Source organism: Eschscholzia californica, unplaced genomic scaffold (assembly GCF_041429995.1).
Source record: "Eschscholzia californica isolate CP2 unplaced genomic scaffold, dmEscCali1.0.p SCAF_4, whole genome shotgun sequence".
NCBI classification, from domain to species: Eukaryota; Viridiplantae; Streptophyta; class Magnoliopsida; order Ranunculales; family Papaveraceae; genus Eschscholzia; species Eschscholzia californica.
In genome coordinates, this window is record NW_028238461.1 from 4412402 (window position 1) to 4434476 (window position 22075).

General features: G+C 37.1%; 4 protein-coding genes across 11 annotated transcripts; 1 reads left to right on the forward strand and 3 right to left on the reverse strand.

The window, feature by feature from the left end:
- LOC147541794 (ubiquitin-conjugating enzyme E2-17 kDa-like) lies at positions 1 to 3517 on the reverse strand. Of its 2 annotated transcripts, none has more exons than XM_086637619.1 (5): positions 2924 to 3517; positions 2757 to 2838; positions 1531 to 1658; positions 710 to 814; positions 1 to 406 (listed from the first exon to the last, which is right to left on the reverse strand). In XM_086637619.1, the coding sequence occupies exons 2-5, from the start codon at positions 2824 to 2826 to the stop codon at positions 263 to 265; spliced, it is 447 nt and encodes a 148-aa protein (XP_086493745.1). In that variant the 5' UTR covers positions 2827 to 2838; positions 2924 to 3517; the 3' UTR covers positions 1 to 262. The 2 variants fall into 2 exon arrangements, with proteins under 2 accessions (XP_086493745.1, XP_086493746.1); XM_086637620.1 differs by having other exon boundaries at positions 2757 to 2835; positions 2924 to 3184.
- Positions 3518 to 4261: 744 nt separating this feature from the next.
- Positions 4262 to 12363, reverse strand: LOC147541795 (receptor like protein kinase S.2-like). Its single transcript, XM_086637609.1, has 9 exons — positions 11743 to 12363; positions 11499 to 11639; positions 9337 to 9451; positions 9118 to 9205; positions 7252 to 7623; positions 6298 to 6869; positions 6136 to 6214; positions 5226 to 5618; positions 4262 to 5011 (listed from the first exon to the last, which is right to left on the reverse strand). Exons 4-9 carry the CDS (start codon positions 9188 to 9190, stop codon positions 4452 to 4454), a joined length of 2049 nt encoding a protein of 682 aa, XP_086493735.1. The 5' UTR covers positions 9191 to 9205; positions 9337 to 9451; positions 11499 to 11639; positions 11743 to 12363; the 3' UTR covers positions 4262 to 4451.
- Positions 11835 to 16453, forward strand: LOC147541796 (uncharacterized). Of its 2 annotated transcripts, none has more exons than XM_086637617.1 (7): positions 11835 to 12233; positions 12688 to 13283; positions 13687 to 13764; positions 14173 to 14271; positions 14433 to 14625; positions 14790 to 15223; positions 15639 to 16453. In XM_086637617.1, exons 2-7 carry the CDS (start codon positions 12714 to 12716, stop codon positions 15855 to 15857), a joined length of 1593 nt encoding a protein of 530 aa, XP_086493743.1. In that variant the 5' UTR covers positions 11835 to 12233; positions 12688 to 12713; the 3' UTR covers positions 15858 to 16453. The 2 variants fall into 2 exon arrangements, with proteins under 2 accessions (XP_086493743.1, XP_086493744.1); XM_086637618.1 differs by having other exon boundaries at positions 11957 to 12531.
- On the reverse strand, positions 16360 to 21764 carry LOC147541797 (putative inactive receptor kinase At5g58300). 6 transcript variants are annotated; one of them, XM_086637614.1, is made up of 6 exons: positions 20965 to 21506; positions 20436 to 20513; positions 20266 to 20317; positions 19915 to 20049; positions 17455 to 18847; positions 16360 to 17199 (listed from the first exon to the last, which is right to left on the reverse strand). In XM_086637614.1, the coding sequence occupies exons 5-6, from the start codon at positions 18767 to 18769 to the stop codon at positions 16562 to 16564; spliced, it is 1953 nt and encodes a 650-aa protein (XP_086493740.1). In that variant the 5' UTR covers positions 18770 to 18847; positions 19915 to 20049; positions 20266 to 20317; positions 20436 to 20513; positions 20965 to 21506; the 3' UTR covers positions 16360 to 16561. The 6 variants fall into 6 exon arrangements, with proteins under 6 accessions (XP_086493740.1, XP_086493741.1, XP_086493737.1 ...); XM_086637615.1 differs by having other exon boundaries at positions 20266 to 20326; XM_086637611.1 differs by lacking the exon at positions 19915 to 20049 and having other exon boundaries at positions 20965 to 21764.
- Between the last annotated feature and the right edge of the window lie 311 nt (positions 21765 to 22075).

Here is a 22075-nt window from a genome sequence, read left to right on the forward strand (position 1 = left end):
TAGAGTTAAACAATTACTTAATATATGTAAATATGATTTTTACAGATAAATGAGAATCATTCAACTATAATTATTCTACTTTTAAGTTCAGACGAACAAAAACAACCACACAGAACCCAAACAAGTTCATTCATTTATAATAACACAACAAGCAAGTTCGAATTTACCGAACTTAAAAACGAATTTCTGAGACAGATGGCCATGGTGTTCACCATTCTTCTAGTGAGAGAAAGAAAGAAACCATCAACTAATTATTTAAGCATCAACCCATGGCATACTTCTGTGTCCAGCTACGTGCAGTTGTCTCGTATTTGGTCCGATCAGATTTGTACATATGGGCGATCTCTGGCACAAGTGGGTCATCTGGGTTTGGGTCTGTCAGCAGGGAGCAGATGGAAAGGAGAACCTAGTTTTCACGAGAACCATAAAATTAGTACAACGTCTGTAACAGACTCAAAACCCTAAACCCAAATGAAACTTTCATGTGTTGTCTACTTGTTTGCATGAGTATTAATCAATCAAGATACTTTAACTAATATTAAACGGCGAAGGATGGCATGCTCCATTATAGTACAAGGCTTCCAAAACATTTCATATGGCCGAAGTGCAGAACCATAGATCTGCCTGTAAATATAGCATTGAAGGTGCTCTGATATGCAAGGTCTGAATGCAGCAGAAAAGAATCAGCGGCTTGAAAGTTGAAACAAACCTTTGAGATGGTAAGAGCAGGACTCCATTGTTCTTTTAGGATATCCAGACAAATACTTCCATTGCTATTAATATTTGGGTGAAAAACTTTAGTCCTAAATGCGACCTGCAAAAACAATAAAATAAATATCAAACCACATTGAATCAGATGACTATTTCAGAAACCTAACAGCAGGAAATAAAAACTAGAGATTGTTTAACAAAAGGTCAAATTAGTTAGTTGAAGTGCAAGTTAAGGCTGCAAGTATCAGAGAATATCAAACAGAACCATATCGGGCTAATATCAAATATGCAGGTGTGGCGCCACCATGTACTTGATATTTCTGTAGCGTCTAAATATCCAATGAAGAAAGATATGATATGTAATCATCAAATAGGCGGCGTTGAACTTACTTGTAGGTTCAAACACGACAAACTTACCATCTCAACTAAGTGAAACCTATCGTCGGTTCTAAGCTCTGTACAAGGACACTACTTACTAGGCTTTAAATGGATAAGAAAAAAACCCTCAACGTGATAGACTGAGAGGCACTACGTAGCAAGTGAAATGAGTAACAAAAATAGTTTATAGAAGAGATAGTAGGAGTCAAACTGAAAAGAAGGATAAGAAAAAATGTCAAGGCTTCGAGTAAAAGAAGCAAATACACTTGATCCAAAATTAACAGATCTCCGCTAGCAATTCCTATTATATAAAAGTGAAATACATTTATGTTACCCAGAGTTGCTCATTAGAACGTCGACAATGCGATTACATACTCTTATAGCAGGTCAAGAAAACTATTACAAACAAAAGAAAATGTGGAAGTCAGATGCGACAAGTACCTTAGGTGGCTTGAAGGGATAATCAGGAGGGAAATGAATGGTAACCAAAAATACACCTCCTGCATATGGGCTGTCAGAAGGACCCATGATTGTTGCCTGCCAATGGAACATGTCTTCGGCTGCCGGACCTGGTACCAGTAAACAGAGTTTAGAAATGATAAAGTGTCTGGTTATGGGATGCTTTACCAATACCAAAGCAACGTCATATGTTATGCTCTTTTGTCCCTCATGAGGTTTTATGGGGGATACGGAAAGCTATAAATCATGCTACTTTCGGAGGGAAAAAAATCATTTTGAAAATCTCAAAGTTTAATACCTTCTCTTTTGGCTTTTTAGGCCAAAATGAAAAATTAGAACTTTTTGTTGTCTGTCTGAGACTTTATATGTATAGGAAGCTATCTACGCGACGTTGTAAAGATCGTCTTTCGTATAGGTTTCCCCACACTCTAATTACCATTTTATATTAACAAAACTCTTGCCTTTGTTAAAAAAATGAAAGAAACGGTAAGTTGGTAACGTATATGAATTAGAAAACTCGCAAATCCTTGTCAAAATTAGAAGCAGAAGCAAGATTAATCACATTAAATACTCGAACAGGTTCAAACCATCTTTCCATTTTCATGGTTTCAAAAACCTTCTAAAATTTCTCTCTCGTGGTACTCCAAAGTATAAGAAGTCCAATATCTTCAAGATGTGATGTGAATGTGTGAATTGTGATGAATTAATAAACCGAACATTACTTTTTTATTTCTTTGAAACAACAGAATTACACGACGGTCATAAATCATACATCCATTGGCTAAGATACATCATAACGATGAAATTTGCTCATAACTGCCATCAAATTGTCCTAAAGACATTCATACACCCCTAAAGGCTATAAAAACTACCCTAAAGGCTATTATATATACCCTAATTACACAGAATCAATAAATGATGGATTTACACCTCCAATGAGTTCCGATCCTGTGACCTCGGTTTTCGGAGTGGACAGCTGGATCCAGATCCCAAGAGCAAAATATTAAAGTCGACAACAGTAGTCTAAGCAAAGTTGTGAGAATAGTCTCACATGGGGCAAGGGCGATCTAGCAACTAAGAATATAAAGTCTAGTGAGTCCTCTCGGACTCATTGCAAATTGGTTTTCCAAAGAAAAAAATCTATGCAAATTTATCTAGCATCTACCAAATCAATTGACAAGTAACTAGTAGTAGTAGATTTTGGTTACCAGCACTACAAGAAGTAGGAGGATCCTTCTGTAAGTCCTTAAGTTCCTTGAGGATACGTTTGGACGCCATGGAAATCAACTTCTACAAAAACATAAATCATCAGCTATGCTATGTGGATGTTATAAGGAATTTAACTTTAAAACAAACAACAACAGAGCAATTTTACCTCTGGGACTGGGAGAACAATTAGGGTTCTGAATCGATGAGTTAGCTTAAACTGAAGATATCAAGTACTAGTAGATGGATTTGATAGAGTGGGAAAGGGAAGGGGATTTGTGCTTTTATAGATAGTTCACTTCAATCCTCTCTCTCTCTCTCTATCTTTTTGGAAGAAAAGGAGAAGAATCTCTTTCCTTTTTCTTCTTTTGACTGTGTGTTTTTATTTTAGTGGTGGGGGGAAGGAACAATACATGCTTGGTTTCGACGCGGTATATTGGGTCTTTCAACCACACGTTGAATAAGTCTACTTCAACGGCCCTCCAACATCTGATAGAAACCCTTGTTTCTTTCTTCCACACGAGGGGAATCCCTTTGAAAGAGAGGGATGCCTTCCGAAATCTGGATACAAGTGGTGTATGATTCAGTTCATGCCGTAAAGTGTTAGGTTAAGTCTTGCAACGAGCGCAACCTTCGTAACTGACCATGCGAGAGGAGAGGGAACAAGAGATTTTATTGGCATGCTGTTCAACTGGCTGTTCATGGAGGCAATCTGATTAGAGTTTTTGTTTGGTACAGGGGAAATGGAGAAATGTTTATGTGCTCTAGAGTTTTCCTCATAGTTTTTTTCTTTTTTTTGTTGAAAGAGTTTTACTCGTAGTTTGACTCAAAAATTGATATTTATCTTTCTAACTAGGACGGCAAAAAAGTCCAAAAACCATGAAATATTTCATAAATAATCAATTCAATTAGAGTTTATGGACATCCGAAATTGGAAGACAAGTTCGGCCGACCCGATGAAATAAATGGGTTAGCTCATGTGTTAAAGTAGTACCTGGCATTTCACCCGGAATGCAACATGTTAGTGTTTATCCAATGGTGCTCGATTGCTGATTAGAATAATAATAATAATATGACACATTTTTATGTATTTAACTAGAAAAACATATTTTAACTCAAATGTTATCAATTTTTATCTCAAATTAAGTTGAAAGTACAAAAGAAAACTCTAAACTGAATCAAGTATAGGTTAAAGATAGGTCACCTTGACCCAAAATTAGTCTAACTAACCTACAAACAAATCACAGTCTCAGTGTTTCCCAATGAAAAATATCACATGATTTCTTTCAAATGTGTTTATAAATTGGGCCACAATCTCAGAAACATGATTTCTACTACATGTGTTTATAAATTGGGCATTGGTGTCTTCGTGGACGCGTGACCCCACAATCCGTACTCATCGTGTGCCTTGTTGTGCTTGGAAGCGTCCAATTTGTTTGAAATAAGCGCGCACCACCTAGGCAAAAGACATACTGTATACTGCATAAGTTAATACATCTTTAACGGCTGCACAAACCTTCAAATCTCATTTATTACTCACAAATGTTCAAATTTTACTACTAAATTATGATACACACTCAAACAAAAGCAAGAATCTTGGATCGAAAAATAACTTTGAGAAATCATGGTTTCTGCACAATTGAGTCGTGGGTCTTCATGTTATTATCTTCAGAGGATGCACGGTTCTCTGAGTCAGATTACTGGATTTTCTCAATCATCCTAACAACTTCATCCATATTAGGTCTCATTTCTGGCTCTTCTGTAACACAAGCCTTTGCTATGTGAAACATTTGAACCAGCATTCCTTCAGTATTCGGGTATTTCATCAGCTCAGCGTCAAAAACTTCGGTTGCCCATTCTTTCGATCTCTCAACTGAATTTACCCACCTTGGTAGATCAATCACATCTTCTGTGGGTGGTAGAAATGGAGCTTTACCTGTAAGTATTTCAAGGAGTAAAACACCAAAGCTATAAACATCGGATTTTTGAGTTGGTTCTCCGGTTTCAATCACTTCTGGAGCTTCGTAGCCGATGTTTTGAGATGGTGTGGATGAGAAATTCGAAAATATTGCTAGCCCAAAATCAGAAAGATAGCTTTCTTGTTCTTGGTTGAGGAGGATGTTCGAGGATTTTATGTTGCCAAGAGTGAAGTTTCCACCATCCTCAGAGTGTATGTAAGTTATCCCTCTTGCAGTTCCAAGTGAGATCTTTAGTCGTGTTTCCCAGTCTAGAGGAGTTTTTTCGGCTGTTTCATCTCCTGCTTACAACAGTTACAACAACGGGTACAACTTAATACAACGATAATACACGAAATAAACCCTCATTGCGAAAGAACAACTTGACCCCTATATTAGCTCCTACTCCTATGCTCGAAAACATATTGCATATCAGTCTTTAAATTTTTCTATATCATCAAAAGGATTTGAAAGACTAGAGAGAGGAGTGTCAATAGAGGGATTGAGTAAACATACCGTGCAAGACTAAGGACAAGCTCCCACCTGAAACATAGTCGAATACAAGAATAATCTCTTCGTTGGAGTAGTAATAACCACGTAATGGTAAAATATTAGGGTGTTGGAAAACCCTTCCCATTGTTTCCATATGTTGTTCAAACTCTTCTTTTCCCGGAAGTTCTTTCGTCAACCTCTTCACTATAACAGTTGTTCCTTCCTCTAATGCTGCCGTGAATGTTGTTATATATCTCTGCCATCCCTGCACTCTCTCCCTTCCCAGCACTTGGGCCGAACCCTTCAACAGATCTTCAAGATCAAAGTTATAAGAACACCCATCAAAGAAAACTAATTTGTCCTTCTCAGCTTCTTCCACTCCACTTTCAAACTCCTTTTGGTTTTCATCATCCGTATCTGTCACCAGTAAAGAAGTTGTCGAATTATAATGTGAATGAGCTGAAAAACTCGGAAATTCTTGTTGGAATTAGTGGTCATTAGACGAAGATATATTATACTAAATACTTGAAAATTTGCTAACTATAGTAAGGAGTGCGCACCACCAATAATACCATTGCAACCTCCTCTAGAAGATAAAGAGTTATTTTGACAATCCGACAATCTTCAAGTTTTGAAACTTATGTGTATTTTCAAGATTTTAGAATCCCTTTTAAATTTCCTTCATGTCCGAAGTAAGAAGAACACGATATCTTCTAACCAAAACCAAAGAAAAGAAGAAAAATAGAGCATTTCTCTTTTTCGAGTACCAAACAGGGTGAACTTCATTGACAAGAATCTCCTAATATATATGAAGAAATACAATCAGGGATATTACCGGAATCCAGACAGAGCCATTAGTCCCATTACGATGAAAATAAAATATTTCTCTTTTAAAACATTGAACTACTGAAAACCACATATTGGATATACTTACCAACATTGAGAGACGATAGAGGATCCTCAACTAAGTCCTCAAATTCATTCACGACACGCATAACTGCCGCGGCAAAGAACTGTTTCAACAACAAAAGCAGAAATCGTTAGTTAAGTGAATGATACCAAGATCATTTCTTCTTGAAAGACAGAATAATATTACCTCGAAGTCAGATTGCCGGATTTTCTCAATCATGCTAACAACTTCATCCATCTTAGGTCTCATTTCTGGCTCTTTTGTAACACAAGCCATGGCTATTTGCAGCATCTGAACCAACATTCCTTCAGTATTCGGGTAATTCATCAACTCAATGTCAAAAACTTCTGTTGTCCATTCTTCTCTCTTGACTGAATTGACCCACCTTGGTAGATCAATCACATCTTCTTGTGCAGGTGCTTGGAGTGGATCTTTACCTGTAAGCAATTCAAGGAGAAGAACACCAAAGCTATAAACATCGGATTTTTGAGTTAGTTCACGAGTTTCAATCGCTTCTGGAGCATGATAGCCTATGGTAGAAGATAGACATGAAGGAGAATCTGGAAGAGTTGTTAGCCCAAAATCTGAAACATAGCTTTCTTGTTCTTCGTTTAGGAGAATGTTGGAGGATTTAATGTTGCCATGGATGAATTTTCCATCCCCCTCAGAGTGGATGTGAGCTATCCCTCTTGCAGTTCCAAGTGAGATATTTAGTCTACTGTCCCAGTCTAGAGGAGTGCTTTCGGTGGTTATGTCTCCTGCTTACAACAAGAGAAACCACTTAATATAATAGAAATGCACAAAAATGACCCTAATTACGAAAGAAAATCTGATACGTATGTCAACTCCTACTCTTATGCTTTGAAAGACTGCATATTCGGTCTTCCAATTTCACTATTAGTTTATAGGTAGGTGTTACATTTACATGTAAAGTAGACAAGTCATCAGCAATCCTTTCCTTGCAAGTCAACTTTCACAAAGAGATGGATCCAATGTTTTCCGATACGGTGCTTGAGTGCCAATGGTGATGTTTTCTAACAAGGGTTCTTGTGTGTCTATCAAGGACATTTCGTCACGATAGTAAAAGAATTTGAAACAGTAGAGAAAGGAGAGCAAACAGAGAGGATTGCATATACATACCGTGCAAGACTGAGAACAAACTTCCGCCTGGAATGTAGTCGAAAACTAGAACTATTTCATCATTGGAGTAGTAATAAGCACGCAAATGTGAAACATTTGGGTGTTGGCCAACCTTTTGCATTGTTTCCATCTGTTGTTCAAACTCTTTTATTCCCACAACTGTGTTCTTTCTCTTCACAACTACAGTTGTTCCATCGTCTAATTCTGACTTATATGATGTTCCGTAACTTCCTTTCCCCAGCACTTGGGCTGAAGGCAACAACAAATTTTCAAGATCAATGTTATAAGAACATCCATCAATGAAAATCATCTTTTTTTTCTCGACCTCTTCTACTCCGCTACTAAACTCTTTCGGCTTTTCACCTGTCAGACCTGTCACCAGTAAATGAAACCTTTTACTAATATAACATGAATGAATTAGAGAACTGGCAAATCCTTGCTGCATAGATTGAATGTTAAGTTTTTGGACGTTCAACTTAAAAGCCAATGGCGTGAGTGCAGAGAACCTAGACACGGGAGTAACCTTTGTCCATGTGAAGTTATTCTCATACACTCCCCACGTGTGGCATTCTTTTGAGCCTGATACACGTCTTTTTGTCAGACGACGTGGAGCATGTGTGACCTTTGTGCCAGATTATCACATGTGGCCCTAGCTCTAATATAAAGTTAACATGAAAAGTTTGTACTATAGATAAGTTGGTAACTTGAGGAGTTCAAATATTAGGGGAAGTTTCTTTTTAAATTCCCACTAAATTGGAGTATTTTGTTTTAGTCATGAATGTTTGCGCCTTAAGCCCCCACACACATGCACAACTCTCTAAAAATCTACTACTACTTTTTACCCTGAAAATATTGAACGATGTAAAAATTTGTACTGTTCTTTAGGAAAAGAAGAAAATTTCGGGCGACTTTCAAAATTTTGGGGTGGAAAATACTTATGGTGGGTTTGGTTGCAGGATTCATGAATCTACGGATTCATGAGTAATACTTATTTTCCCCAACCTACAACCACTTCTTCACTTAAGGGCAACTCCAATGTGGGGCTCGGGCTCCCAATTTTGGGAGCCCTTGAACTTTGGGAGCCCCGGGGCTTTTCTCGATTTCAACGTCGGGCTCCCAACCGGGGCTCCCAAATCAAAATAATATACGTGTGCGAAGCACGTGTGCGAAATTTTGATTTTAAATTTCGACTATAAATTATTAGATTTCGACTATGAATTAAAATGTGATATTATTCAAGAAAGATAATTTCAAAAAGATAAACACAAAAAAAAACAAAAAAACAAAAAATTAGAGAAAAATACTTAAAAATGAAGTATTTAAAATAATAAGAAGATTACAAAAAAAATTAGTTTAAAAAAAAATTAAAAAAATTAAAAAAAATTAAAATGAAGTGGGGTGGATCCCCTTTTTAGGGGATCCACCCCAAATATGGCCGTTGGAGCTCCCAACGGCCATATTTTGGGGGCTGGGAGCCCGGGAGCATGGGGCTCCCAGCCCCACCGGGAGCCCAGCCCCGGGGCTCCCGGGTTGGAGGCAAGGGGCTGGGGCTCCCAAATTCAAATTGGGAGCCCCATCCCCCTATACATTGGACATGCTCGAGGACTTTTATTAAACAAAGTTCAGACCTTCATCTTCCTCTCTCCACCCACCACCGCCAACACAGCCACTACCGCGGCCACCACCACCACCCGACCGCCACCACCCCTCTCACTCCTCCTCCATGCTCATTGCTCAATCTCTTGTTTGTTTTCACAAGTGGCGACCTTCTTAAATCGAGGCCAAAATTAGAAAACAAACGGAGTATAGACTACTTATAAGTAATTAACCAACGTTAAGGGAAAATGAAGCAATAGATTTGCTTACCGGAACTTGAAGAGGTTGTAGTGGTAGGATCCTTCTGTAGTAATTCCACCGTTATAATACCATTCGACTCCATGGAAATTTTAAATTGCTTCAACAACATCAAAAGGCAGAAATAATAATCAACTAACTGAATGATACCACAAGATCACTTTTTTTTAAAAAAAAAAAAAAAAAATTCCAAACAAATTATCTCAACAAGAAAAGAATTACTACTGCTACCTCTTGGATGATTTGGTTTCTGAATTAACGAATTTGAATTCAGAAAAATTGGGTATGTCAAGTACAGCAGGTAATGGTTTTTTCTTCATCTTCCATCCTTTTAAAAATGGGGAAACTATTTTCTTAATCTCTTGACTGTGTTTAAAATAATGCACGAAATATATAACTTAATGGAGTTAGTAGATTACTAGATTATACTAATATAAACTGAAAGTTTGGATGACATCATCTCATGACGAAATGGATTCCCTAACTCCAACCAAGGGTTGTTGACACTCTCATCTAAATTTGAGAGTCTCTTAAAGTTTTAATTCTAAGAGCAACTCCAATCTCATACTGTTTAAGGGCTAAAAAATTATTTTTTCAACCAAAAGTTTTAAGCTTCACTTCAGCCTCAAAAATCAGCTCTAATGTTCAGCTTGTCTTAGTCCTAAAATCAATATTGACCGAGGGAGCATATTTATTCTTAGTCCAAATTTTTGTTAAGTTGTATTTTGTTCCCTAATCTTCATCTTCCTCTTTCCTCCACCACCATAACTTCCGACCACTACCACCATTCTGACCATTGACCCCCCGACCACATCTTCTCTCTTTACCCTTTTATTCTCTTAACTCTCGCTCGCTCGTTTCTCTCTCCCTTACTCTCTATATCTTATGCCATTTTCTTTGTTCTGTATTTCATTCTCTGCATATCATTCACTCTCTCTCTCATGCTATTTTTTTCTCTCTAAGAGTATTTTAGATTCATAGTCGGTCAGGCAACCGCAAACCTTTGAGTAGGTTTTACTATCCTCCTCGAGGTCCCCTTTATTTTTAGATGAAGGGGTTCCAACGAAGAGAACACTTTTCTTCGTCGGAATAATGAGAGAGGGAGAGAAGAAAAAAAATAGTGTGAGAGAGAGAGAGATAAAATCAACAAAAAAGAGAAGGGTAGGGGGAGAGAAAGAAGGAGGATAGAGATAAGAGAAAGGAATATGAAAAGAGGAGGTGAAGATTATGAGACAAATAAAAAGAAATCATTTTCGAGTGAGACTACACAACCCGCCACATTAAATCCCCTCTTGAACCGCCCAAGAGAGGAACCTTGTTTCTCTCTCCTCTCACCTGTCGTTACATTTGGCACTTGATACATGATAGATGTGATAAGCTCGATAACCGGCCACTCAAACACTAACAGAACCGGGCCTATAGCCCAACAAGACATGGCGTAAAGCCCAACAACATTATTTACACCCTAATAACCCCAATTCAAATAACCAAAGAGTCAACCTTCTCTGTGATTCGAACCTGGGACCTTCAGGGATTTCTGGAGTTTATGTCAACACCTTGGAACCACTTGGGCTACCAACTGTTGACCAACCTTGTAATCAATAGAGTATAAAGGTTATGCCTATCTAACCACTTGTAAAACTCTAATTTATTTCCATTGGATCATTTTAAACTCCTAAATGGGTTAGGTCGACTGATCATTGTACTTATTTTATAGTGTGATGTAAAACTAACTTACAAGAAGACCGCATCAGTGATGATTAATCTCTGATTTATTTGACTCAATTATCCATTTAGTATGCAAAATTGCTTGTTCAGCCACTTTAGATCTCTCTCTCTCTCCTTTTGAACAAAAAAAGTTCCTTTGTTCGCCTTCCATTGTGAAATTCTTAAAGAAAATGAAGTTTTAAAGGCATCTGTAAGGGGCCTCCTTCTTCACAAGCTCCCTCGGATTTGTCTGGATGGAGGCGCCTTTTAACACTAAAAAGGAGCGTCTTTAAAACTTCCCAAAAATTATTTGCCTAAAAAGTAACTCCTCAATCTTCGGACTCTCTCTCCCAGTTCATTTCATTGATTTCTTTGATGAAGAAAAGTAAATTACACTAGACAATCTTGTTTTCTTCTTCTTCTTCTTCTTCTTCACAGAAATGGTTTGTTTTTATTCTCCTAAAATTCTTCTGCTACATTTCTCGGCAATTCGTCTCATTTATCCAAGTTAATTCTTTACTATGTTTATCATTCTGTAGGAAATTACTAGATTTTATTTTGTGTGATTGTTTTAATACGGTAAATTTACTTTAAAAACGAAATTGGAGTAAACAAAGATAAGTCAACCATCACCAAGACTTGTTTAGAGGAAGAAAGAAGAAGAGTGTCATAAGAATTAGGAATACCTCAAGCCGCATGCCACAAATGGATCTACACCCATCCAATTCCAACAACAATCTATCCATAAGCTGAGAAGCATGCCACGAGTGACATCCCGGTTCTTTTCATCGTTTTTAATATAAATCAGAATACTAGCTTGTGTCAAACTTAAGGTTATCGATATGATATATTATAATGTAAACGAAAACGCAGCCACTGATGGAGTCAAATCGATCAATTTTTTAGAAATTTTCAACCATATCAAAATACACATTGTTCGGTTCGATTTGTATCCGCTTGTTTGGTTTTGCACACCCCGGGGGGCTTTTTAGAGAAACATTTTGTTATACGAACTGTTTTTTGACGCCTATTAGTTGGTCCATTTTGGAAAGTTGGTTAAAGGGCCAAAATGGAATTAACCCTTGGTTAAAGGGCCAAAACTGAATTAACCCTCTTCTTTTTCCTCCACCACATTTATTCAGTTGATCGATCCAACCGAATTCCGGCCACCAATCCATTCTCATTCACACCATTCTCTCTTCTCTCTCTCTATTCCAATCTGAATTTGCAAAAGCTTTCTTTTTAACTAAAACCCTTTTCACAGTCCAACTTTGCGTCTTTCTAGAATCCTGCTTTTTGTTCATCTACAGAGAGAGAGAGAGAGAGGGTTTTGAGCTTTTGATTATAAAAATCAAGCTAAAGGAGGTCATAAGATATTCATGTTTCACTTTTGGGAATCTGAGGAGCACTAATTCAAATTGGTTAGTATATACAGTATGAAAATCCCCTATTCTATTGTTAATGGGTTTTGATTTGATAATTGATAGGAAAAATTAAGAAGAGATTAGTAAAAGAAAGTGGTCTCTTTTTTCATGCAAAAAGGTTTCAACTAATTAAGAATCTCACCTACCCATTACTTTTTCCAAACACAAATTTACAGATGTTATAGATAATCAAAGTTAGGGTTTGGGGTCCCATCACCCATTAACTATTTGGGATCAACTCAATAAGACAACACTTTTGGTGCATATAATGAGTTTATGTTTGGAGTTTCTTGAGGTTAGTTAGGTTTTCTTGGGTTGACTTGTTCATATTTATTTGTTTGTTTTGTTTCTATAATTATGTTGATTACAATCATTCAAAATGCATGTTTAATGCCATCATTTCATCTTTGTATGAGTGAAACTCAAAATTCTAAGGTATCCCATCTTGCAGCTAATTTAGAGTTTCTTCCGAGAGCTATGGATCTGGGTGTTACCAGTGATAGTTCGGCGAAAGGTACCAATATAGAGAGTACTAATGGATCTCTTGTGAATAATGCATCTCAAAGGAGTTCTTCAGAAACAAGTATAAGCAGAGAAAACCATGATAACACGGGAATTAATGACATGGAACTACAACGGAAGGGATCGTTCGATATGATAAGGGGTTTGGGTTTATCTCGGAGAAGGAATTCTTTAAGTTTATCACGTCGTGTTGGTCCTCAATCATTTGATGACAATTATGAAAGCGAAATTGTCTCGCAGGCAGGCGATATCGGGGATAGGACAATACAAAGCAATAGGCATAGCCAGAGTGGTAGTGGTCGGTGTTATTCAATTGATAACTTGGCATTTATTGAGAATGGATTTGTATTGCCGCCTCAGGAACAATTTCTGGAAACGTATGGGTTTTGGTTTCAAAATAGAAATGCTTTTAACACCACGGCACCAGTCACTCCATTACCATCAGATATTGTATCTCCACTTCCCACGGATGAGCTCTTGGGCTCGAAGAATCAAAATCAAAGTAAATCTGACCAACCTATCAAGGTCTATTCCTCATCTTTTATAATGTTTTTTCTTCTGATGTTTCGACTAGATTTCAATGAGTCTGCGAATCGGTATACATCTATATAGTGCTTTTTCTCAACAACATGGTAAGAAGTTATTAGACAGTGACAGAACTATTTGGAGTGCTTACTTTATCAACCCAATGCATAACTGTATATGCCATTTGAGCTACTTGCCTTTCCACATATTGTTCATTTTCCATTAGAGCATCCGTAAAATCATTGGATAGTACGTAACGATCCGCTTCATTGTGATTGAATGATACTATAATATGAAATTCTCTGTAACATTGACTCTGAAACGTAATATACAATGTTGGCCTTATTCTAGCTTTGCTTGGCAGATTTTGTGAGTCAAGATTTTAGTAATGTGTATTTTTCAGGAGAGCCAGAAGAATTTGCCTATGTGGTTGGAGTATATATTGTACCTAATTCATTTAGCTGTTTTTGGAATTCTTGGGGTAATCTTCTAAACTTTACTTGTTTCAAGTTCAATATTTTTATAGATCTTGTGCGATAATCCGCAACATGTTCATTACTATTTACCGTTTCTTAGAATTTTTTATATGTTAGTTTTCACCGTGAACAGATTATGCATTTGAAATTATTAAATTCATACTAAGCATGTATGACATAAATTAAATAAGCGGGACGAACAAGTCATTCCAAACTGTTTTTGAAGTTCTAATGATCGAATCGTTCTAAATGAAGAACCATTTAAAACAGCAACTTAAAAGTTTACTGAAACAAAACTAAGGTGATAGAGACATATGTATGCTTACATGAAAGAAGATTGTTGAAGAGTGAGTTATCTGTGTGCTCACTTCTGTATCATAACTAGAATCTAACATAAGTAATTCCTTTCACAGAGTTTAACAAGGTATTTATTGCAAAAGCTATTTGGTCCTTCAGTTGCGGGTGTTACAAGCGACGAAACGGCTCTCTACCTTGATCTTCCCTCCAACATGGTCTCTCTCTCTCTCTCTCTCTCTCTCTCTCTCTCTCTCTCTCTCTCTCTCTCTCTCTCTCTCTGTCAAATAGTAAAAGAACAAAAGCTTTCAAGGGCGCTAAGTTCTCTCTTCCTGTTTTGTAGTGTATTCTATTTCTTACAGGTTACTATACTTTTCAGCTAGGTTCCTTCTTGATGGGGTGGTTTGGAGTTGTTTTCAAAGCAGATATTTCTCAAGTTTCAGATTATCTAGCCATTGGGTTGAGCACCGGATACTTGGGTAGTCTCACAACTTTCAGTTCCTGGAACCAAAAAATGCTTAATCTCAGTGTAAACGGCCAATGGGTCGTAGCTGCCGTTGCATGTCTCATAGGTAAGTCACATTTTCCAAGTAATGTTGTTGTATATTTACAATATCACATTAAATTGGTTCAACAAGATAACATTATCTTTTTTGCTATTAGTCTGGACTAATACATCACACTTGAATCTCTGTCAAATTAATCTAAAAGTTCCTTCCACTGTGGTCTTTGGCAGGTACTTTTCTAGCTGTAATGTCCATTACTTTTGGGGTTCAGACGGCTAAAGGTTTCAGGTGGATTTTAAATAGAGTTGGTAAAGATGAAGGCTCGAAAAATGAAACACATAGTTCAGCCAACAAATGGAGGATAGAAAACATCTATTTGCATCTGGCAGTTTTAGTCGTGTTATTACTGATACTAGGCTTGTTATGGGGTGTCAGTGGTGCAATGCTAAGGAAATGGGTTGATGATGGAAAAACCGCCAACACTTATTTGTGGTTGGCTTGTCTAGTTGCTCCTGCAGGTGTTTGGATTAGGTGGCTATTGGCCCGACTTAATGGGAGAGGATTGGGAAAGAAAGGGTTAATGAAGTGGATACCATTTGGAACTTTAATTGCCAATATTTCTGCAGCTTCTATGATGGCAGCACTGGCTATTGTAATGAAAGTGGTAAGACTATCATACTTCAGCAATAAAAAGCATGACTTGATCTGCGTAGGAGTTGTTACAGCCCGTTCGACCTCCTAACTCTTACTAGAAAAGGATTGCTCAATATCTACTCCAGAAATTCTAATGCACCCATCATTGTGGGACAATGCTAATACCTCCTCTCAATGCTAGGACTCAATCTCGGCTCTCCCCTTCCACATGCGCTTAAGGTTATGAAGTCCCAACTCCCGACCGTCCCTGAAACACTAGCCCTGATACCATATTAGACTTAGAGGGCAACTCCTTGAAAACCGGCTTGCAAGGAAAGAATTGGCCAAAGCTTATCTACTTCACAATTTCTAATGACCAGAATACCAAGATAACACCTTTAAATAAACGGATGACTGATATGTTTTGATCTGTTTGATGAATGCAGGTGAACACCGAAAAGTGTTATGTAATAGCAACAGGTCTCCAGTTTGGGTTCTTAGGATGTCTGAGTACTGTTTCTACTTTCATGGCCGAATACCATGCCATGAGTCAGAGCAGTCATCCATGGCGAGCTCATGTTTATGCTGCTATTACACTACTTCCTTCCTTCGGCCTTGGGACGTTAATTTACTCCGTACCGGTTTGGGTGAAAGGATACCATTAACAGATCTATGTTCATGGCTTCCTGCTCTGAATCAACATGAAGAACTGAAAACAGCCCCAAGTTCAATCAAAAAGCTGAAATGAGATGTTAATAAGTCTGTTACTTAATTCTTCTCTCGGAGTTATAGGATCTGTCTAGCAATTCACCATACAAGGGGAAAGAATTCTCGCAGATGGGGGTGGAAAATCGATTTGGAATCTAGCACAATGGTAACTGTAAAATATTGGTTCTTGCTAATAGTGTACTAAAATGTTTGATCCAAAAATCGGAGTAGTGGCACTTCAAGATTGTTTTCCGACAATGGGCTGGACTTGCGGAAGTTATATGGACACGACAAGTTTTATTTGGCTCAACACTAGTTGAGGCATTGTTCCCAAAGTTGTTTAACAAGGACACCCTCCATGGTTGTACACCCCAAAAAAGAAGAGACGGGTGGTAGAGAACAGTAATGGAGAAAAAGAGATTAAGATGGAGAGAAAGAGACACAAAAAAAACGATATCCAGCATTAGATAGATATTACCTACATATAGCAATAGAATGTCATGTATTCCTTACAAATTATCAAAGCAATTTTAATGGTTGCACAGATTTTTCAGATCTCCTGTATTCCTTACAAATGTTCAACTTGACTAGTAAATTTTGATAGATGTCATAAACAAAAGCAAAAAAAATCTAAGATCGAAAAAGTAACAGCATTGAGAAATCACGGTGTCTGCACATTTGAATCGTTAGTCTTGATATTATTAGTATCTTCAGAGGAAGCACGGTTTTCTGAGTCCGACTGTCGTATTTCCTCAATCATTCTAACAATTTCTTCCATCTTAGGTCTCATATCTGGCTCTTTTGTAACACAAGCCATGGCTATTTGCAACATTTGAACCATCTCTTCTTCGATATTCGGGTACTTCATCAACTCGACATCAAACACTTCTGCTGTCCATTCTTCTCGGACAACTGACTGTACCCACCGTGGTAGATCGATAGCATCTTCTCGTCCCGGTGACTGGAGTGGAGCTTTACCTGTAAGCATTTCAAGGAGAAGAACACCGAAGCTATAAACATCAGACTTTTGAGTTGGTTTTCGTGTTTCAACCAATTCTGGAGCACGATAGCCTATGGTTCTAGATGGCGCTGAGGGGAAATTCAGAAGTGTTGATAGTCCGAAATCTGATATGCAGCTTTCTTGATCTTGGTTGAGGAGGATGTTCGAGGATTTTATGTTGCCGTGGGTGAACTTTCCACCACCTTCAGAGTGGATGTGAGCAATTCCTTTTGCTGTTCCAAGTGAGATTTTCAGTCTTGTTTCCCAATCTAGAGTAGTTCTTCCAGTGGTTGTGTTTCCTGCCAGCAGTTAGAACAAGATAAGCAACTCAATAACCTAACACGAAAAAAGACAATATACCCGAAAGCAAATTGTTTGCTTGACCCGGCATAAGATGTATATTGCATATTTGCTTTTCAATATCGAGTATATGTTATATCAAGCAATGGACTGTAAACAAATTTGCAGACGCTAAAGCAGGTTTTTCGAGCAGATTTCATCATGGTAGTAAACAGATTAGAGAAAGGAGAGAGAATAGAGATCGTGTAACATACCGTGCAATACTGAAGACAAACTTCCACCTGGAACGTAGTCAAATACAAGAAGCTTTTCATCCTTAGAGTAGTAATAAGCACGTAAGGGTAGAACGTTAGGGTGTTGGCCTGCTCTTCCCACTGTTTCCATTTGATGTTCAAACTCTTTCTTTCCCACCACTACTTCCTTCAACCTTTTAACTACTACTGTTATTCCTTCTTCCAATACTGCCTTATACGTCGTTCCATAGCTTCCCTTACCGAGAACTTCGGCCGAAGCTCTTAATAGATCTTCAAGATCGAAGTTATAAGAACAACCCTCGAAGAAAACCATCTTGTTCTTCCTAGCCTCTTCTACTCCACTAACAAACTCCTTCGGCTTTTCACTTCTTCTTCCCCCAGTAGAAGCCTTTCCTTTTACTACACCATCACCTTCCTTTTCTTTTCTCTTCAAACAGCATATTAAAAGCATGAAGATTAGAAGAAACGACAATGCAGATCCCCCAATTACAATGGCAATTATAGCTCCTATTCCAATTTTCTTTCTCGAGGGTTTTTTTTGGTCTGGAGACTCTGGAGTTGTTGATGAAGGTACTACAGGAGAAGGCGAAGGAGAAGGTGAAGAGATGACAGAAAAGCATTTACTAAGAGACAGAGGTGGTCCACATAATTGAGAGTTACCAATAAAGGAAGAATTGGGAAACTTTTGGAGAGAAGATGGGATTGATCCGTTTAGCTGATTATAGCTCAGATTCAAATTCTTAAGCCTTGTAACATTGATATTAGGAATAGATCCCGAAAGCGAATTGTTCTGAAGGTTCAATCCAGTAAGTCCAGTCAGGTTCTGAATTGTGGGTGGAATGTTGCCGGTTAAGGAGTTGGATGAGAAATCAAGTACATTTAGTGAAGAGGATAAGGAGGAAGGAATTTCACCTGAAAAGTTATTATGTTGGAGATCTATTAAGCTAAGGGAAGGAAGAGAGATGACTTCAGATGGAATACTCCCACTAAGCCGATTCCATCTGAGACTTAGAATTCTAAGAGCATCAAGTTTTCCGAGAGTCCGGGAAGGAATTGGGCCAATGAGTCCAATAGCCGGAAGGTGTACGGCAACTACACGAGTTTGATTAGAATTGCAAGTTATACCAACCCAGGAAGAACAAATACGCGTAGAAGGATTCCAGTTAACTCTTGGGGCATGAGGGACGGAATCAGCAAAATCAAGTAGTGCTTGCTTGTCAGAATTCAGGTCGGCAATGACCGAAAGGAGAAATTGTAGGAAGAAAAAGGACCTAAGTAACATAGAAAAGGCGGAGTTGGTTTTCGGTTCATTCATTGGGATCGTCTGTGTTAGAGACTTGAGGAAGTTAGTAATAACGGTAAGAAAATGGTCACAGAAGTTCAAGTTCTTCACCTGATTCATAGTGGAAAAAAATAACACCATTAGAACTCATAAGTCAATTATAATATGATAAAGAGTAGAAAGTGGATACGACTAGATAGTAAGAGTTTATTGACAAAAGAACAGGTTGCTTTGGAAGATCAAAATTAACTAGTGAGTCTGGTTAGTCAAGAACTAAAAGCTGTACATTCTGAGCCCTTATAGAAAGGTGAAGAGAAAAAACAAGAAAAATCAGACACTTGTGAGGTAGTATGTCATTTTTATTTGTCTCTTTCCTTTTAACAGTTTCTTGAAGAGTATATTATCTTGTGGACCACATTGAAAAGTCCTAAAAACTTCTACGGAGTCAAATACAGATTCCTTTCCAAAAATTACCAACCACCATAGTATATGAGAAAAATTGAATTAGGGTATTTAGGTATTTCAAACAAAGTCCATAATATCTCTTTTCTCTTTTGTCTTAGATAACTAACAAAGTCCATTATTATAACTAAAATTAGGTCAATGTATTCGGATCATTTAACAGAACGCGTTTAATAGCATTGCATGTTATCTCTTTTCTTAGGTCATATTAAAGACACTCCCATAACGAAATTGCAGGTATCATGTTAACAAACTGTCGGTGCCTTCTGCACACCAACTATACTTCTTTTTACTCCCTCCGTCTCACAATGATAGTCCATTATTCCTTTTTGGGTTGTCTCACAATGAAAGTCCCATACCATATATAACCTATAATATCCAATATTTTGGCAAATATACCCCTCTTTAATTCTATCAACATCAAGTGCATTTATTAGGAAAGATAGTGCATGCACTAGTTTTGTCCAATAAAATTCACTAGATTGTATTACAATAAATGCTAGCACTCTTATTTAATGAGGACAATATGGGAACACACAAAACGAAAATAAATCGGGTGAGTTTCGATAATGGACTTTCATTGTGAGACGGAGGGAGTATATAGTATGAGAGGAAAAAGAGAGGAACTAATACAACTAATTCTGCCATAAAATAAAGGCAAGATGGGTCCTTCTTAAAACTAAACCTACTACTAGTGTCTCTCAAAAGATGGGTACCTATACAAGCGCCCCGTTTTTTTTTTTCTCTTAGTCCATCTCTCTCTTGGCACTCCATTAGGACCTCGGATTGAGAAGTCCGAGGGTCACAGACTGGTGTTAGTTCGTGTTTTGTTCCATGGGATTAGCCTTGATCTGTTGTTCAAGCCCAGTACAGACTATACTTAGTTTGAGTGCCTTCGGACTGCTCAAGGTCATTTAAAGCATGCAAAACAAGTGATAAGGCAGAGTATTTACATGCTTTGCCAGGTTGTTAACGGCACCATTGGCCCATGTTATTTAGCCCTACTTCTAAATTTTTATGAAAAAATTGAAATTTAACTTTTCATTACTTTGAAAAAGAAAACTTGCCTTAAATAGAATATGTAGAGATTCCTGGAATTTGAATCAACCATTGGGAAACCTAGAAAAACTTCAAATTTGTTAAAACAAACCAAATTTTTTAATAGGAAATTCAAAAAGATTGAGAGCTAAATTAGATTAGGTCAAAATTAATAATTAATAAACCTTAAAAAACTAACCCAAAGTAGATGGTGGTTCAGATCTGGTTCAATCCTTTTCCCAGATGACCCATTCCCTTGAAAGCTTGTTCAAGAAACCTGCAAAATGAAGATGAAATTTATATCTAGTAAATACATGAGATTAAATGAAACTTACTACAGTACATTATATATGTATGAATATGAATGTCGGTGGAATTGTTTATGAGTGAAAATTTTAGGGATTAAAATTACCTGAAAAATACTTACTTTAAGCTTAATCAGTTTTTACTGAAAATTTCACAAACTCAAAAATAACTTTTAGAAAGCACAAATAAATCATAAAAGTTGAAAAAGGAAAAAAGCAAAACGCCTTAGAATAAAGAAAGTTCAAAAAGGAAAATCTGGGTATTGAAGCAGAATTTGTATAGAAACTGAAGTATAACCAGATAATTCTGAATAACTTCAGGAAATGAAGATTTCATTATCACAACAGATATTCAGATCTTGCCGGCGAAAATCCGGCGAGAAAATTTGGAGCAATAAATGCTGTAATAACTAATACTAGTACCTTCAGATTTCTCCCAAATTTACTGGCATTGATTCTTTCCGTTATTGATAAATCTCTTTTCCCATGGAAATAGCTCAAACAGTCAAACTGAAGCTTCAAGAACAACAACAACAACAACAATGGCTGAACAACCTAATACTGACTTATAAGATTCCTCTTCTTTAAAACCTCGAAATCACTACTCTCTCACTCTACTACTAGTAGTTGACAAATCTTCAGTTACTATTTGAAAAAGAAACTTAAATCAAGCATTTGTGATGAAACGTTAGGTAAGAGATAGCTTCAATCTCGAGATTTATCTTTGAAAAGTGAAAATTTGTCTTGAAATCAAAACCTTTTTAAAGAATGAAATCTGTGATTCTTTGATTTTTAGAGAGAGAAACAAGTACTAAGAATAATAGTAAAAGGAAAAAAAGAGAAGAAGAAGAAGAAGAAGAGTTAGGTTTTGATAGGATGAGGTTTTAGAGAGAGAAACAGAGCAACTTCTTCTTTGCTTGCTGTTGCTGCTTCTGTTTTTCTTAAAACAGAGCTATCTCGTATTTATTTCACTGTCTGTTTGTGTACTGTCTTAAATATACAAATTGTCAAATCCCCCTCGTAAGTTACTTATTTACATAATGCCCCCCTCCCGAAATCATTTGAAATCCTCTTGAAAATCATATCACTAATAATGTATGTAATATGAACAGGGTATAACTCGTGTCCACCAAATGCGTTTGTACGAGCTATCACATGATTCCATGAGCACCAAACAAACTAATATTTCTAACACATGTTCATAAATATATTGGCTGGTAAGGACGTGAAATATATGATAAATAAAAATGTATATAAAGATCACTAATTCATCATGAAGAAGGCTCAGAAGATCTGTTGTAATATGTACAGAATATAAAATAAATTATTATATTGTATTGATCACAAATTAAGTCATCGTAGGTACAACGACCATTAGTTTTTGAAATAATAAAATGTTATTAAATGAGACAGGTTTTATCTTCGTTGTTTAAACAGAATATTAATTTTGAAATGTAAAGTCTTCAAGACTTGATGAATAAACAATTGAAGGGATTAAGCTAATTTAATATTGTGAAGATAAATGACTAGCTAT